At 37.0% G+C, this 17,735-nt stretch overlaps 2 protein-coding genes across 2 annotated transcripts in view; one reads left to right on the top strand and one right to left on the bottom strand.

The window, feature by feature from the left end:
• The window catches only part of cacna2d3 (calcium channel, voltage dependent, alpha2/delta subunit 3), a 29,222-nt gene extending 21,987 nt beyond the window's left edge, over positions 1 to 7,235 (top strand). The window contains exons 25-39 of the mRNA XM_026348663.1: positions 23 to 116; positions 1,353 to 1,448; positions 1,571 to 1,692; positions 3,060 to 3,137; positions 3,396 to 3,457; positions 3,543 to 3,587; positions 3,668 to 3,730; positions 4,568 to 4,638; positions 4,730 to 4,805; positions 5,005 to 5,045; positions 5,150 to 5,205; positions 5,347 to 5,464; positions 5,560 to 5,672; positions 5,855 to 5,937; positions 6,426 to 7,235. Of these exons, the coding sequence (XP_026204448.1) occupies positions 23 to 116; positions 1,353 to 1,448; positions 1,571 to 1,692; positions 3,060 to 3,137; positions 3,396 to 3,457; positions 3,543 to 3,587; positions 3,668 to 3,730; positions 4,568 to 4,638; positions 4,730 to 4,805; positions 5,005 to 5,045; positions 5,150 to 5,205; positions 5,347 to 5,464; positions 5,560 to 5,672; positions 5,855 to 5,937; positions 6,426 to 6,518 (1,211 nt within the window). The 3' untranslated portion in view covers positions 6,519 to 7,235. The remainder of the gene's footprint in view (positions 1 to 22; positions 117 to 1,352; positions 1,449 to 1,570; positions 1,693 to 3,059; positions 3,138 to 3,395; positions 3,458 to 3,542; positions 3,588 to 3,667; positions 3,731 to 4,567; positions 4,639 to 4,729; positions 4,806 to 5,004; positions 5,046 to 5,149; positions 5,206 to 5,346; positions 5,465 to 5,559; positions 5,673 to 5,854; positions 5,938 to 6,425) is intronic.
• Positions 7,236 to 7,299: 64 nt separating this feature from the next.
• Positions 7,300 to 15,866, bottom strand: LOC113154446. The gene is made up of 15 exons (XM_026348665.2): positions 15,599 to 15,866; positions 15,209 to 15,493; positions 14,582 to 14,878; positions 14,134 to 14,454; positions 12,899 to 13,183; positions 12,272 to 12,568; positions 11,824 to 12,144; positions 10,587 to 10,871; positions 9,960 to 10,256; positions 9,512 to 9,832; positions 8,908 to 8,967; positions 8,716 to 8,769; positions 8,357 to 8,461; positions 7,801 to 7,859; positions 7,300 to 7,716 (listed from the first exon to the last, which is right to left on the bottom strand). Exons 2-15 carry the CDS (start codon positions 15,453 to 15,455, stop codon positions 7,627 to 7,629), a joined length of 3,039 nt encoding a protein of 1,012 aa, XP_026204450.1. The 5' UTR covers positions 15,456 to 15,493; positions 15,599 to 15,866; the 3' UTR covers positions 7,300 to 7,626.
• Between the last annotated feature and the right edge of the window lie 1,869 nt (positions 15,867 to 17,735).

Raw genomic sequence — 17,735 nt, 5'->3', positions numbered from 1 at the left:
GTCATGATGACGTATTCTGCAGGTGACAGGGAACTGATCCAGGAGGTTTTATTTGACGCTGTGGTCACTGCTCCACTGGAGGCTTACTGGACTGGACTGGCCCTCAACAAGTCAGAGTAAGCACGGTTATTATAAGTTAAAGCAAGATGTTAATAAAGAGTTTCTGTCTTGTAAATTGTGTTATCATAAAATGCTTGTAAGTGTTCTACACTCATAAATAGAACATGTTATAAATAATTGATTCATAAAAATGTAATAAACTAAACAATATACAACAATATGTAAAAAATAATATGCAGGAGGATGAACATCAGCCAAATTAAAATGTGATCATGTTTTCATTAATGATCTATAACCCACTGTGAGGTTAGGAAAATACAATTTTAAAACCCTATATGAAGTATACAACATAAGAAAGGCATCGAAATCATCATCAACCCATTTTCATTAAAATATATTTTACTCAAATTATGTACAACATAAAGGCAACATGCTTTCAGATAGATAGTTTTTCTTAAATTTGGAAATGTAGTTTTGCAGTTGGAGATTTCATAGCACTTTACTTACAAATGTCTGTCAACTGAGATCCTATTATGATGTCTTTATGTACATATTTCTGTTTAAGAACTGTCCTTTAAAGCATGTTTGAGGTCTTTGCTCTTAGTGATTATTTATGATTAATCTACCAATGATTATCTTGTTATTTATCCATTAATAATAATTTAAATGAAAAATATTGATCCTATAATTATTTATAGTATTTAAAAAAAATCTAAAGCCCTCAAAAGGATAATACATAAATAAAAGTTACAGTCTTAGTATTTTTACAATATACAGTACCTACTGCTGCTTCTGCTCTGGACGCCTCCTGCACGCCTGCTGCTGGAGGTGTTCTGGACACACTCAACTGACGGATAACAGAGTAGCACAATGGAGAAATTATGTACCTCAGGATCTCCCAGAGAGAAGAGTTTGAAAATGCTGATTGAGAAAAGGATGTCTGGAGAGCATCTTAAGTTGCTGCCAACAGATTAGCAGCAGAAAATGGACGAATAGATCAATAAAGACCTGAGTTTTGTCAGAGAAACAACCATCTAGTCAAATGTCAAGATTCAAGATTCAAAACCTCATTAATCCCAGAGGGAAATTGTGCTGCCTTGCTACAGCTGCTCTCAGTTCAAACTCAAAAATGCAAATGTACCTGAAACATAATGTTAATATAAATATCTGCTATCTGAATTTGAAAAGAAAACATTGTATAATTGTGATGAGTCAAGAGTTGATTCAGGGAAATCACAGGAAATTAATTTAAAGGTGTGTTTTTGTGGCACTTCTCTTTATTACGCCAACAGGAACTCAGACAAAGGAGTGGAGATCGCCTTCCTGGGAACACGCACTGGCCTGTCACGAACCAACCTGTTTGTACCCGCTGATCAGCTCTCTAATCAGTGAGTGCTGTTGCTCAACGTTTCTCTAATTATTAGTTACAGCACGAGGCAAAGCTGTGATGGTGCTTGATGAATCTGGCTCTTCACTCCTCACCTCGCTTTTATTCTGTGCGCTTCCTCAGAGACTTCCTGACAGCGGAGGACAAAGAGGGTGTGTTTAATGCTGATCACTTCCCTCTGTGGTACAAGAGAGCTGCAGAGCAGGTCCCAGGCACATTTGTCTACTCCATGCCCTTCAGTACAGGTATACAGCACTAAACCAGAGTGAATTTATCTGCCTATTGTATCTTGAATTAGAGAAGTAGACAATGAACTGTATGTGCTTAATATAATTTCCTGTTTTTGCTGCATGATTACATAAAAATACAAACTCCAATTTCCAGAAAAGTTGAGGAAACTAACTGTTCTGTACTTCAACTTGACTTCAACTCTTCCACAGTCCATGATCGATGTTGGACAATGCACCACACATTTTCAATAGGAGACAGACAAAAGAGACTTAGGGCAGGACAGTCATTGACAAGCTAAACTGCTATAGCATATGCAGAATGAGGCCTTGTGTTGTCCTTGTTGCTGTAATATCCACTCACTTCCTGGGAAAACACTTGGCCTTGATGGCAGCATATGTGTCTCTCTCACTGCCACATCAGTGGCACCTTCACACATATGAAGTCACCCATGCTGTGAGTTTTTCATGCAGTTCTGCCTGAAGGCTTGAACACACATTCAGCAGCGGTTTCTATCTTTGGCCTTTGCACAAGATTTTCCCCGAGATTTTGAATTTTTTTACAAATTATAAATAGCAAAAAAACTATTCTATTTGGCACAAAGCGGTGAGGTACAACTGATCTTTGCTTACAAAGACCGAGCCTTTAGCAAATGTTCCTTTAAAATCCAATCATGAAACCTTCACTTGTTACCAACTTACCTGTTCACTTTGGATCATGTGGGTGTTACTTGAATATTGTTAAAACATTTTGGTCTTATTATGACTCTTTTGTCATTTGTCGTGCTGTAAGCATAAAACTCTACATTAGCTTTTCATTTACAAAAGGTGATTAAGTTACTTAATGAAAACACTGAAATTATTATTTTATTTGGTAAAATGTTTGAGTTTTTCTGGGAATGAGATTTGTACTTTTGGGAAGTTCATCTAATTACCTTTCAGAATTTGAATATCTAAGTCAGTCTTTGTCCTTCTTTTTCTTATGGACCGTGGTTTTATAGTTTCCACTGACAGGATGTGCAGCACATCTCGTCTCCGTCACAGCTTTTCTTCTGTTAATGTAGCCCATATTCTGTCTACTATCCAGAGTGTGGAGAATTAAACTTCACTCTCCAGGACATTTACCACCTTTCCTCTGTTAATGATGACTGCATCCACTCAGGCTTTGCCATCATAACCTAAAATGTTCTATCACAACACCCATTTCAGAAATATTAAAGTCATTTGGCTCTGACTTGGACTGCATTACTGTAAAGTAATAGACTGTACCGCATTTCTTTTGTGCACAGCTGATGGAGGCTGCTTAGTAAAGGGCTCCACCTAGTGAACAGAAAGTGTAGCTTCAACAAGTCTACTATGGTGTTTATTCTGTTCTTCCTCTCTAGCTTTAGAAAATAAGAGCGTGGTTTTGGCCAGCACAGCAATTCAGCTCCTGGATGACAGAAAGTCTCCAATCGTTGCAGGTGACAAACTTTTTACAACCGTCTTTCGTACTTTCATTTTAACAGCTTACATCATGTTTGCATTTTATTTTGGGAAGCTCTTCATTCTTTTACTGATTAATTTCTTGCATTTACTATATACCACTAAAAATAACTGCTTCAGTTGTGTGTTTTATTATTATGTTCTTCATAAGTGAACCTATTATTATCAGTCAAAAGATCACAGTAATGATCACTTTTTACAAACTTTACAAAGCTTTTCCTTGTTCTTATTCTCAGCTGTAGGGATCCAGATGAAGCTCGAGTTTTTTCAGAGGAAGTTCTGGACTGCCTGCAGACAGGTAACCACACAACAACTTACTGCGGCGTGCTTTTATCATTACTGAGATTAGATGTGAAACTAAACTGCGTATGTTTTGTGCTCAGTGCACAGCTCTGGATGGAAAATGCAGCATTAGCTGTGACAGTGAGGTGAGAACTGTCAGTTCTAGACTCAGATTTTGAGGTTTTGTGATTTTATTTTCATAATAATATGTTTACTCTTCTGACAGGACATTAACTGTTATCTCATTGACAACAATGGCTTCATTCTTGTCACAGAGGAGCATTCTCAGGTACTGTGTGCATATCTCTATGAACAAAAGTTAAATAATCAAAACACCCACACCCCCTCTTACATCAATTGCTGTATCTTCATCATCTTTGAATACAGAAAGGTCATGTGGAAAAACATTGTTTTATAAAAAAATAAATACATATATACGTAGTATAGAAAAAACGTGATAAATACATATTTCACATTTAGCAGTTTTCTGTCAGTGGCCTACAACTTGCAACGAGTCTTTCTCTTTGCTGATGTTATTTGGCTGCATTATAAGCGACAATATTTAAAGCAACAATATTTTTTACCAGCTCAGTGACAATGTCAAAGGAGTTGCAGATGGTGACGCACAGAATGAGTGGTTTACTGCATGTTAGCGTTCACTGTTAAGTTGTGTGGCCCACAGTTGTACTATTATGGTCTATTTGTTCTCGTGGCTACATTTTTGTCTACAGCAGCAGGCAGCTGTTTTCAGCTGTTAACCCCTGCCCCATATACTACTAGCTCAGTATGAAACCTATGAAACCAGAAAGACACCGTTAGTGGCTGACAAGCATTTCCTCAGGAGTTGGTAGAGACCACAAACTGAACAATGTAAATGTTGGCTCTACTTTCACCGGGTGACTGACAACACTCCAAACGAATGATAAATAAAATGTAACTGTTTGCCAGGATGTTAACTTTACAACATGATGATACCGTATGATATAACTATGTTTACAACAACAAAAACAAATCGTTACTCCAGGGTTAATAACTTTTAGAGAAAGGTTGCGTTGTTTTATAAAACCTAATCTGCAGTATGTCTAACTGTGTGTGCCCATGTGGTTTGACATAACTTCTCTCTCAGACAGGGCTCTTCTTTGGAGAGGTAGAGGGTGCTGTTATGAACAAACTTCTCCAAATGGGGTCCTTCAAAAGGTCTGAGTTAAAATTAAACACTTCCTTAAAAGCACTGATCCTGTAAACCTGACCTTAAAAGCATGTAGGTATTACTGCTGTCCTGTTGCAGGATTACTCTGTATGACTACCAGGCTCTTTGCAAAGAGTATGCTGGGAGCAGCGACAGTGCCTTCACTTTATCAGATGTAAGTATGCAGGACAGAGCATGACTTTAGAAGGAATTATTTAGTCATGTGTGATACAGTGGAAGTACACATAGTGGCTGTGTTAACATTAGCAGCATAAGCCACAGAATGTCTTACTTTTAACACTAATAAACAATTTGTATGGATTTGTGCAAATTAAATGCAACCTTTGAATGTATTTCTTCTCTTTCTCCCGAAGCCTTTTTCTGCATTTAAATGGCTCCTGACTGAACTTGTTATGTAAGAACCATTTATAAAGAACATATTCATTTGATATGGGGATAAATTGACTCTAAACAAAAACATATTCATGTAAAATATGACTTTGATGTTTTTCTCCATAGTTTTCTGCTGGAGTTTAACTTGTACAGTTGGTGGAATGTGGATGTTTCAGTCAAAGGTAACTTTATTATTATTATTATAAATTTACAGTGCATGTGTAAGAAAAAGACCTGTGTTAGAGGGTTGGCGTGCAAGCACCTGAAACTATATGTGGTTGTGTCGAGCTTGTGCGGTTCAGTTCAACTTACTTTGTACACAGCTCAGAGACCCCGAGGTAAAACCATGATGGTGCCGTGTGATACTGAATATCCAGCTTTTGTCTCTGAACGCACCATCAAAGAAACAACAGGCAACATTGAATGTGATGGTTGCATGAGGTACTTTTAAAATAACTAACTGAGAATCGTTCCCCTTTTTATACGCTAAATAATTGATCTTTTAATTCTAGTCTTTGTCTGTCTTTGGTATGCAGATCTTTTGTTATTCAACAGATTCCCAGCAGCAATCTGTTCATGGTTGTTGTGGACAATAAGTGCGACTGCAGCAGTGTCCCACCAGTAACCATGGATCCCATAGAGATCATGTATATCCTTCCTAGATGAAACACAGACACATGTTTAATATGTGAAAAAATTTACTCAGATCACCTTTATTTCTGCACTGAGTGTGAGAATAATTGTAGAGTACATTTTTCATGGTTACGTGTTGAACCTTTGAACTTAGAAACATGCTCCGCTGATTTATTTTTACCCTTGACACCTTTGAACACAACGAGTCGCTAAAATGTGACCGACTGAAGTTTCAGAAGGACAGAAAGAAACCTGAATCGTGTCATCCTTTCCACCCTGAGGTATGAGAACGTGCCCTTGCATGCATGCAGTACCTGTGTATGTGTACATGTGTCTTTCTGCAGTTGTGTGAAGGAGTTAAAATTAAGTTATGTTCAGTTCAGGGTAAAGGTTGGGGTGAAGCATTTAACTCGAAATGATAAAGATTATTGTAAAAGGGCTAATGAATGAATTATGTCAGTAAATGTCCTCAAAACTATATTATCACTACAAGACCACTAAGTGAATTCTTATTTACATTGACATATTTAAAGTAAAAGTTGGTTCATTCTTACTTAATAATTAAAGGATCGTTCAACCTATTTTGGTCACTTGAAATATTACAGTAAAAATAAGGTGGAATTATAGTTTAATTTACTTGATCTATTGTCATCAACAAACATTTTTCACACATAAAACCTGAGTACTGTATGTCCTGCCATAATGATTAATATCAAACCCATGCACCACCCCCTATGGCATGTGTTACAGATTATTATGTCTTCTGCAGGAAAATGCCATGGAGTGTGGTTCAGCAACACAGCTCTCCAGTCCTCTAACAGCAGCTCTGCTCCCTCTGGTAGCAGCAACAGTCAGCAGGTGACCATTATCGGCAGAACTAGATATAAGTAAGAACTAACTCAACAAGATGAAGCTTATAAACACATAGAGAACATGGCCAATCAGAAATGAATTTGCTCATTCCTCTGCAAGAGGCACTGCTGTACTAGAAATAAATCTGTAGCACTGAGACACACATCCATTCCTGCAGAAAAAAGAAATGATGTGGTGCAGCAAAGGAAAATGAGATATATGGGAGTGCCTGGTGACTTTTGCAGATCACGTCACTGAATGTGTGCTGAGAGAAAGAAATATGTCTGTAGTAAAAGTACATTTCCAGAAGTACAGAAAAAAAATCTTTGCTCAAAGGATGATAAGATATCGAACATGTTGGTTGCTTTGTTGTGAGGAAAAACATGAAAACTAATGTAAACGTCTACAAAATGTGAAATGCACTTTTGTCATATATGAAAATGTACATCGTCATCATAGTTTTCATCTTCAAATAGTTTATTTTGTAACACATTCTTTTAAATGTTGAGCCCAGAAACGACATCCATTTTGAAGTTGCTTTATTCTGTCAGTTTCTTCTTGTTTTAAAGCAGAAGCCATTTTAAACAAGCTAAAGATGCATGATGAAGATTTAAGATGTGTTTAAGATTGTTACTTTGATGTCTGCAGCCAAAATGTGTCAGAGTGAACACAAGTCTTCAACTGTGTATTTGAGAAAACCGATGAATAAATACATGTCTCATTTTCACTATTGTGTTTCTGTGTGTGTGTGTGTGTGTGTGTGTGTGTGTGTGTGTGTGTGTGTGTGTGTGTGTGTGTACACTTGACTTTCTCTCTGTGTGGACAACAAAAACATTTTTGGCCATTCCTCAAAACTGCATAGAGATGTTGATGCGTGCAGTAATATATGACAATGTGTAAATAATGAAAGATTATCAGTCAAGAAAAAATATATATGTATATTGAATTGGGGTTTATAGAGTGTTTTTGCCTAAATCTAAGTCAAACAAAATATATTTTTATTCCTGACAATCTGAAAAAAAGACATTACAGTGGTCAAACATATTCATAATGAACAACAACTACATTTTTGTGTTACAATGTGTTACAACAGTTATCTGCCTCAAATACTTCTGCATTTAGTGAACCTGCACGGTTTGGTACAACACATTCTGGACTGATGCTGCTGGCTCGTCAGAGATGATGGCGTATAAATGGTAGATGTCAGACTGAAAAAAGAAATAAACTGAACTGTAAAGTTTATTAGTATATATAACAAATATGGTTAATACTGTTCCTCATTTCTTACTTACATTTAGATTTTGAGAATCCTTTTCCGCTCCATTTTCACACCGTTTCACTTCCTCAGACCCTGATCATGAGAACAAAACACATAGTAAGATGTTGGTTTCACATGAAGTGTGTTAGAAATTCACTGTTTATTTACATATTTACGTTTCTCTGAACAAATGTAAACTATTAAATCTAAGAAAGTAATGAATTTGTTATGATTACTGTGTCTTTGTAGGAGAGGAATTACATGCTAGAACTTCTCATATCATAATCTGGACTGGTCTGACACTTTTGGGTCAGTACAGTGATGGTCTACCACATAAGTGATCTACCTTCACTTTTGTCTTTGTTTGTTCTTCATATTAATTTCCACTGTAGTTAATTTATTATAAGTACCATACTCCTTTAAAAGAAAATGCAAAAAAAAAAAAAAAATCCATTATTCAAATCATAATAAGTATTTTTGTAGTAAGTAATTTCTATCAATGTCACTTTCTAAACATACATCTCTCTGGCTGAGGTAGCAACTATTTTTGTGTTTATAGTTTTTGTACTAAATATTGTCATAGTTCTCACCAGCTGTCCTTTGGGTCCTGACAACTGCTAAAACCAGAAAGATGATACCTGCTGTTACTCCACAACCGCTCACCGCGATTACCAACTTCTGCATCCATGTTGCTGCTTTCAAACAACAGAGATCACAACAAAAACAAGAACGAGTCTCAGTTTTCACACTATTAACAAACAAGTAGAAAGACATGTAAAGACATTTTATTACGTTGTTATTAGAATATGCAGTATACTGTTTGTGTGAGGTATTAGACATTTTCAGTTTAGCTCACAGTAAGGACTTACAGACTAACTAGTACTTAAATCTATACAAAGCCACATACAATCACATCAATGAACATTTAAGAATCTTTAGTTTACGGTACCTTTGATTTTATCTCTAAATTCTGGATTTGTTGGAGTAATTCCAGTATCTGTTTCTTGAAGGCACAAAAATATGTTTATGTTAAAAGTATTATATTAAATATTTTAATTATAACTTTTAGAATAATACACATATTAAGTGATCACCTATTACCTATACAATAGTACCTATTGTACTACACAACATGTCCTACCTGTGGTCACAGTAAATGTTGGAGAAGTCCGTATCACATCTAAGTTTAATTTCCCAGTATCTATATTAAAAAATAAAAAATAAGGATTTTGACCTGTTACTTTTATGTGTGAACAACTGTGGTAAAACAAGTACAGTTGTGACAGACTACAAATACTAAACCCACTTAATGTCATGGTTCTGGTCTCTGTCTGTAGTTTGGGTTCATATTCTGAGTTTTGTTCTACTCTGAAACCATTTTCCCTATTTTTTAAATTACTGGATTCCCACAGAACAATTATTGTTTTCAGTCATCACCATATCTTCTATGTGCATCGTTTGCTTTAGCAGTTCAGGCCACGTTCGGACAGCTCTGTTTGTTTACTCATGGTTACATCTGTCTGGATTTATACTGGTTTTGGATATTTTCTCAGATACATAGATCTGTCGTTCCTTAATATCGCCACTTGGGTCCTCACTCTGTTTTAGGTTCTTCCTTAAGGAAATGTGACACGAAAACATATCACCTTTTTTAACATGCACCATTTGATTAGTTTTACCTGCCTGGACACAAATTCTTAATGAAAATTAAATGGCATACCCCTTATCTTGTTCTAATACTTTACCCGCAATATCAGTAGATGGAAGCAACAGACGTTGATTTTGTAGAGTGATGGAGGATGTGTCACTTTGTGAAGACCTTCCTTGTGTCATGGTGTAAAAACATTTTACTTTAACCTCAGCAGGTGAACTCTGATGATCCAATAGCAGGAGCTCAGTCCCTGTCAGTGTCTTCAGACAAGGGAAAGATCTGACAGTTCCTCCATTCAAAAAGGTGAAATGACACTGATCCACAGAAACAGATGATGGAGTCTGACAGTTCAGTGTGACTGAGTCTGTCTCTGTGATCACTGGAGGATTCACTGTCAGTCTGGGTGGAGGAGGAGCTGGAATTTTAAGCATTTTTAGAATAAATAAGTTAAAGTGAATTTACATATGATTTAAACTATATATGTTTGTTTGTGTTAATAGCAACATGTAGCAACATTAGTCCATGGCAGTACATTTACTTACAGTGTATGATGATGGAGGATGGTTCACTGAATGAAGATGTAGAATTTAACACTCCGAGCTTCACGGTGTAAAAACATTTCACTTTAACCTCAGCAGGTGAACTCTGATGAGCCATCAGCAGAAGTTCAGTCCCTGCCAGTGTCTTCAGACAAGGGAAAGGTCTGGCAGTTCCTCCACTCAACATCATGAAAAAGCACTGAGTCACAGAAAAAGGTGATGGAGTCTGACAGTTCAGTGTGACTGAGTCTATCTCTGTGATCACTGGAGGATTCACTGTCATTCTGGGTGGAGGAGGAGCTGGAAATGTAATCATTTTTAGAATAAAAAAGTGAAACTTGCATTTAAAAAAATGCTAATGACAAATTCTCTAAAGCATAGGAAGTCTTGTTGGTGAAGATTCTCAGTCGTCCAGGTGACGTTATCTGGAAGTTGAGTCATGGCAACTGGACTAAAGGACTAAAGGAAGTCCAGTTGCCATGACTCAACTTCCACATAGGAAGCCATGTGGCTGCATGCATTAACGCTACTAAAATATCAGCTACATATGATTTAAAATACATATGTTTGTTTGTGTTAATTCTGTAGCAACGTGTAATAACATTAGTCCATGGCAGTAAATTTACTTACAGTTTATTATGATGGAGAATGTCTCACTTTCTGAAGATCTTCCTTGTTTCACGGTGTAATAACATTTAATTTTAACCTCAGCAGGTGAACTCTGTTGAGCCATCAGCAGGAGCTCAGTGCCTGTCAGTGTCTTCACACAAGGGAAAGATCTGACAGTTCCTCCTCTTAACGTGATGAAATAGCACTGAATCACAGAAACAGATGATGGAGTCTGACAGATCAGTGTGACTGAGTCTGTCTGTGTCATCACCGGGCTGCTTACTGTCAGTTTAGGTGGAAGAAGAGCTGAAATTCAGTGAAGGGATGAATGAATTTGAAGAACGCATGTTAATGAAATCTCTATAACAACAGTTCAGCAGAATATAAAACAAGTATTACTCTCAGAGACTGACCTTCTACTTTGATCTCTTGAAAATAGTCTGTTAAAAATCAATAATTCATCAGTAACTTACTAACTTTAACTACAGCTGATTTGTAATCCTGTCAGTGTAACTTTACATTCACTTCACTCTACCTGTACTGCTCTGTAGAGGCCACATTAATCAGATCAATGTCAAAGTAGGAGGTTTAACTTACAAATGAGGACAAAAGAGTCACTTTAAATCTTAGAAAAAGTAAATAATTATGTCACCTAATGGTGGTGTTGTTGATGCTAGGGAAATAGTAGTTCCCACTTCATATAGTTTTACTTGATGTGACATTTACAGAAATTGAAGAATGAGGGCTGCTCACAGTTAGACTTGGTGAAACATTTATAACGTTCAGAATATTAAACATGGTAAGTGATCAGTGAAAAAAAAACTAAATATCATGGTTCTGGTCTCTGTCTGAAGTTTGGTTCTATATTCTGTGTTAGTTTTGTTTTTCCTCTGAAGCCATTTTCCCCATTTTCAAATTAAAACAGAACAATTAGTGTCTTCAATCATCACCAAATTATCTAATGTGTATCGTTTGTTTTAGCAGTTCAGGCCACCTTCGGACAGCTCTGTTTATTTACTAATGGTTACATCTGTCTGGATTTATACTGTTTTGGACATTTTCTCAGATAAGTAGATCTTTGGTTCCTCAATATCTGCACTTGGGTCCTCACTCTGTTTTAGGTTCTTCCTTAAGGAAATGTGACACAAAAACATATCAACTTTTTTCACATTCACCATTTGATTAGTTTTACCTGCCTGGACACAAATTCTTAATGAAAATTAAATGGCATACCACTTATCTTGTTCTAATACTTTACCCGCAATATCAGTAGATGGAAGCAACAGACGTTGATTTTGTAGAGTGATGGAGGATGTGTCACTTTGTGAAGACCTTCCTTGTGTCATGGTGTAATAACATTTTACTTTAACCTCAGCAGGTGAACTCTGATGATCCAATAGCAGGAGCTCAGTCCCTGTCAGTGTCTTCAGACAAGGGAAAGATCTGACAGTTCTTCCACTCAACATCATGAAAAGACACTGATCCACAGAAACAGACGATGGAGTCTGACAGTTCAGTGTGACTGAGTCTGTCTCTGTGATCACTGGTGGGTTCACTGTCAGTCTGGGTGGAGGAGGAGCTGGAATTTTAAGCATTTTTAGAATAAATAAGTTAAAGTGAATTTACATATGATTTAAACTATATATGTTTGTTTGTGTTAATAGCAACATGTAGCAACATTAGTCCATGGCAGTACATTTACTTACAGTGTATGATGATGGAGGATGGTTCACTGAATGAAGATGTAGAATTTAACACTCCGAGCTTCACGGTGTAAAAACATTTCACTTTAACCTCAGCAGGTGAACTCTGATGAGCCATCAGCAGAAGTTCAGTCCCTGTCAGTGTCTTCAGACAAGGGAAAGGTCTGGCAGTTCCTCCTCTCAAAGTCATGAAAAAGCACTGAGTCACAGAAAAAGGTGATGGAGTCTGACAGTTCAGTGTGACTGAGTCTATCTCTGTGATCACTGGAGGATTCACTGTCAGTCTGGGTGGAGGAGGAGCTGGAAATGTAATCATTTTTAGAATAAAAAAGTGAAACTTGCATTTAAAAAAATGCTAATGACAAATTCTCTAAAGCATAGGAAGTCTTGTTGGTGAAGATTCTCAGTCGTCCAGGTGACGTTATCTGGAAGTTGAGTCATGGCAACTGGAATAAAGGACTAAAGGAAGTCCAGTTGCCATGACTCAACTTCCACATAGGAAGCCATGTGGCTGCATGCATTAACGCTACTAAAATATCAGCTACATATGATTTAAAGTACATATGTTTGTTTGTGTTAATTCTGTAGCAACGTGTAACAACATAGGTCCATGGCAGTAAATTTACTTACAATTTATAATAATGTAGGATGTGTCGCTTTGTGAAGATCTTCCTTGTTTCACGGTGTAATAACATTTCACTTTAACCTCAGCAGGTGAACTCTGTTGAGCCATCAGCAGGAGCTCAGTCCCTGTCAGTGTCTTCACACAAGGGAAAGATCTGACAGTTCCTCCACTTAACGTGATGAAATAGCACTGAATCACAGAAACAGATGATGGAGTCTGACAGATCAGTGTGACTGAGTCTGTCTGTGTCATCACCGGGCTGCTTATTGTCAGTTTAGGTGGAAGAAGGGCTGAAATTCAGTGAAGGGATGAATGAATTTAAAGATATATTAATGAAATGTCTATAACAACAGTTCAGCAGAATATAAAAACAAGTATTACTCTCAGAGACTGACCTTCTACTTTGATCTCATGAAAATAGTCTGTTAAAAATCAATAATTCATCAGTAACTTACTAACTTTAACTACAACTCATTTGTAATCCTGTCAGTGTAACTTTACATTCACTTCACTCTACCTGTACTGCTCTGTAGAGGCCACATTAATCAGATCAATGTCAAAGTAGGAGGTTTAACTTACAAATGAGGACAAAAGAGTCACTTTAAATCTTAGAAAAAGTAAATAATTATGTCACCTAATGGTGGTGTTGTTGATGCTAGGGAAATAGTAGTTCCCACTTCATATAGTTTTACTTGATGTGACATTTACAGAAATTGAAGAATGAGGGCTGCTCACAGTTAGACTTGGTGAAACATTTATAACGTTCAGAATATTAAACATGGTAAGTGATCAGTGATAAAAAAACTAAATATCATGGTTCTGGTCTCTGTCTGAAGTTTGGTTCTATATTCTGTGTTAGTTTTGATTTTCCTCTGAAGCCATTTTCCCCATTTTCAAATTAAAACAGAACAATTAGTGTCTTCAATCATCACCAAATAATCTAATGTGTATCGTTTGTTTTAGCAGTTCAGGCCACCTTCGGACAGCTCTGTTTATTTACTAATGGTTACATCTGTCTGGATTTATACTGTTTTGGATATTTTCTCAGATACATAGATCTGTCGTTCCTTAATATCTGCACTTGGGTCCTCACTCTGTTTTAGGTTCTTCCTTAAGGAAATGTGACACAAAAACATATCAACTTTTTTCACATTCACCATTTGATTAGTTTTACCTGCCTGGACACAAATTCTTAATGAAAATTAAATGGCATACCACTTATCTTGTGCTAATACTTTACCCGCGATATCAGTAGATGGAAGCAATAGACGTTGATTTTGTAGAGTGATGGAGGATGTGTCACTTTGTGAAGACCTTCCTTGTGTCATGGTGTAATAACATTTTACTTTAACCTCAGCAGGTGAACTCTGATGATCCAATAGCAGGAGCTCAGTCCCTGTCAGTGTCTTCAGACAAGAGAGAGATCTGACAGATCCTCCACTCAAAAAGGTGAAATAACACTGATCCACAGAAACAGACGATGGAGTCTGACAGTTCAGTGTGACTGAGTCTGTCTCTGTGATCACTGGAGGATTCACTGTCAGTCTGGGTGGAGGAGGAGCTGGAATTTTAAGCATTTTTAGAATAAATAAGTTAAAGTGAATTTACATATGATTTAAACTATATATGTTTGTTTGTGTTAATAGCAACATGTAGCAACATTAGTCCATGGCAGTACATTTACTTACAGTTTATGATGATGGAGGATGGTTCACTGAATGAAGATGTAGAATTTAACACTCCGAGCTTCACGGTGTAAAAACATTTCACTTTAACCTCAGCAGGTGAACTCTGATGAGCCATCAGCAGAAGTTCAGTCCCTGCCAGTGTCTTCAGACAAGGGAAAGGTCTGGCAGTTCCTCCTCTCAAAGTCATGAAAAAGCACTGAGTCACAGAAAAAGGTGATGGAGTCTGACAGTTCAGTGTGACTGAGTCTATCTCTGTGATCACTGGAGGATTCACTGTCATTCTGGGTGGAGGAGGAGCTGGAAATGTAATCATTTTTAGAATAAAAAAGTGAAACTTGCATTTAAAAAAATGCTAATGACAAATTCTCTAAAGCATAGGAAGTCTTGTTGGTGAAGATTCTCAGTCTTCCAGGTGAAGTTATCTGGAAGTTGAGTCATGGCAACTGGACTAAAGGATTAAAGGAAGTCCAGTTGCCATGACTCAACTTCCACATAGGAAGCCATGTGGCTGCATGCATTAACGCTACTAAAATATCAGCTACATATGATTTAAAGTAAATATGTTTGTTTGTGTTAATTCTGTAGCAACGTGTAACAACATTAGTCCATGGGAGTAAATTTACTTACAGTTTATAATAATGTAGGATGTGTCGCTTTGTGAAGATCTTCCTTGTCCCGCGGTATAATAACATTTCATTTTAACCTCAGCAGGTGAACTCTGTTGAGCCATCAGCAGGAGCTCAGTCCCTGTCAGTGTCTTCACACAAGGGAAAGATCTGACAGTTCCTCCACTCAAAGTCATGAAATAGCACTGAGTCACAGAAACAGATGATGGAGTCTGACAGTTCAGTGTGACTGAGTCTGTCTGTGTCATCACCGGGCTGCTTACTGTCAGTTTAGGTGGAAGAAGGGCTGAAATTCAGTGAAGGGATGAATGAATTTAAAGATATATTAATGAAATGTCTATAACAACAGTTCAGCAGAATATAAAAACAAGTATTACTCTCAGGGACTGACCTTCTACTTTGCTCTCTTGAAAATAGTCTGTTAAAAATCAATAATTCATCAGTAACTTACTAACTTTAACTACAACTCATGTGTAATCCTGTCAGTGTAACTTTACATTCACTTCACTCTACCTGTACTGCTCTGTAGAGGCTACATTAATCAGATCAATGTCAAAGTAGGAGGTTTAACTTACAAATGAGGACAAAAGAGTCACTTTAAATCTTAGAAAAAGTAAATAATTATGTCACCTAATGGTGGTGTTGTTGATGCTAGGGAAATAGTAGTTCCCACTTCATATAGTTTTTTTTGATGTGACATTTACAGAAATTGAAGAATGAGGGCTGCTCACAGTTAGACTTGGTGAAACTTTTATAACGTTCAGAATATTAAACATGGTAAGTGATCAGTGATAAAAAAAACTAAATGTCATGGTTCTGGTCTCTGTCTGAAGTTTGGTTCTATATTCTGTGTTAGTTTTGTTTTTCCTCTGAAGCCATTTTCCCCATTTTCAAATTAAAACAGAACAATTATTGTCTTCAATCATCACCAAATTATCTAATGTGCATCGTTTGTTTTAGCAGTTCAGGCCACGTTTGGACAGCTCTGTTTGTTACTAATGGTTACATCTGTCTGGATTTATACTGTTTTGGACATTTTCTCAGATATCTACATCTGTCGTTCCTTAATATCTGCACTTGGGTCCTCACTCTGTTTTAGGTTCTTCCTTAAGGAAATGTGACACAAAAACATATTAACTTTCTTCACATTCACCATTTGATTAGTTTTACCTGCCTGGACACAAATTATTAACTAAAATGATATGGCATACCACTTATCTTGTTCTAATACTTTACCAGTAATATCAGTAGATGGAAGCAACAGCCGTTGATTTTGTACAGTGATGGAGGATGTGTCACTTTCTGAAGACCTTCCTTGTTTCATGGTGTAATAACATTTCACTTTAACCTCAGCAGGTGAACTCTGATGAGCCATCAGCAGGAGCTCAATCCCTGTGAGTGTCTTCACACAAGGGAAAGATCTGACAGTTCCTCCATTCAAAAAGGTGAAATGACACTGATCCACAGAAACAGATGATGGAGTCTGACAGTTCAGTGTGACTGAGTCTGTCTCTGTGATCACTGGAGGATTCACTGTCAGTCTGGGTGGAGGAGGAGCTGGAAATTTAAGCATTTTTAGAATAAAAAGTGAAACTTTGTTTATTTTCATTTATTTCAAAACATTTCTAATGACAAATTCTAGTAAGCATAGGAAGCCATGTGGCTGCATGTATTAACGCTACTAAAATATCAGCTACATATGATTTAAAGTACATATGTTTGTTTTTGTTAATTCTGTAGCAACGTGTAACAACATTAGTCCATGGCAGTAAATTTACTTACAGTTTATAATGATGGAGGATGTGTCGCTTTGTGAAGATCTTCCTTGTCCCGCGGTATAATAACATTTCATTTTAACCTCAGCAGGTGAACTCTGATGATCCATCAGCAAGAGCTCAGTCCCTGTCAGTGTCTTCACACAAGGGAAAGATCTGACAGTTCCTCCACTTAACGTGATGAAATAGCACTGAGTCACAGAAACAGATGATGGAGTCTGACAGATCAGTGTGACTGAGTCTGTCTGTGTCATCACTGGGCTGCTTATTGTCAGTTTAGGTGGAAGAAGGGCTGAAATTCAGTGAAGGGATGAATGAATTTGAAGAACACATGTTAATGAAATCTCTATAACAACAGTTCAGGAGGATATAAAAACAAATATTAATCTCAGAGACTGACCTTCTACTTCGATCTCATGAAAATAGTCTGTTGGAGAAAACAATGTTGCAAAAAGTGAAACAGATGAATGAATAATTAATCAGTAACTTACTAACTTAAACTACAACTGATGTGTAATCCTGTCAGTGTAACTTTACATTCACTTCACTCTACCTGTACTGCTCTGTAGAGGCTACAATAATCATAGATCAATGTGAAAGTAAGAGGTTTAACTTACAAATGAGGACGACAAACAGCAGCTGTCCAGACATGATGAACACTGTGACTGTCAAGACTGAATCTTCACACAAGTGTCATTTCACAAAGCTGATCTCAGGAAAACCACAGCAAGCAGGTCACAGAAGTACATACGA

Source organism: Anabas testudineus, chromosome 5, assembly GCF_900324465.2.
Source record: "Anabas testudineus chromosome 5, fAnaTes1.2, whole genome shotgun sequence".
In the NCBI taxonomy this organism is placed as follows: Eukaryota; Metazoa; Chordata; class Actinopteri; order Anabantiformes; family Anabantidae; genus Anabas; species Anabas testudineus.
This window is presented reverse-complemented; position numbering and strand designations above follow the sequence as displayed.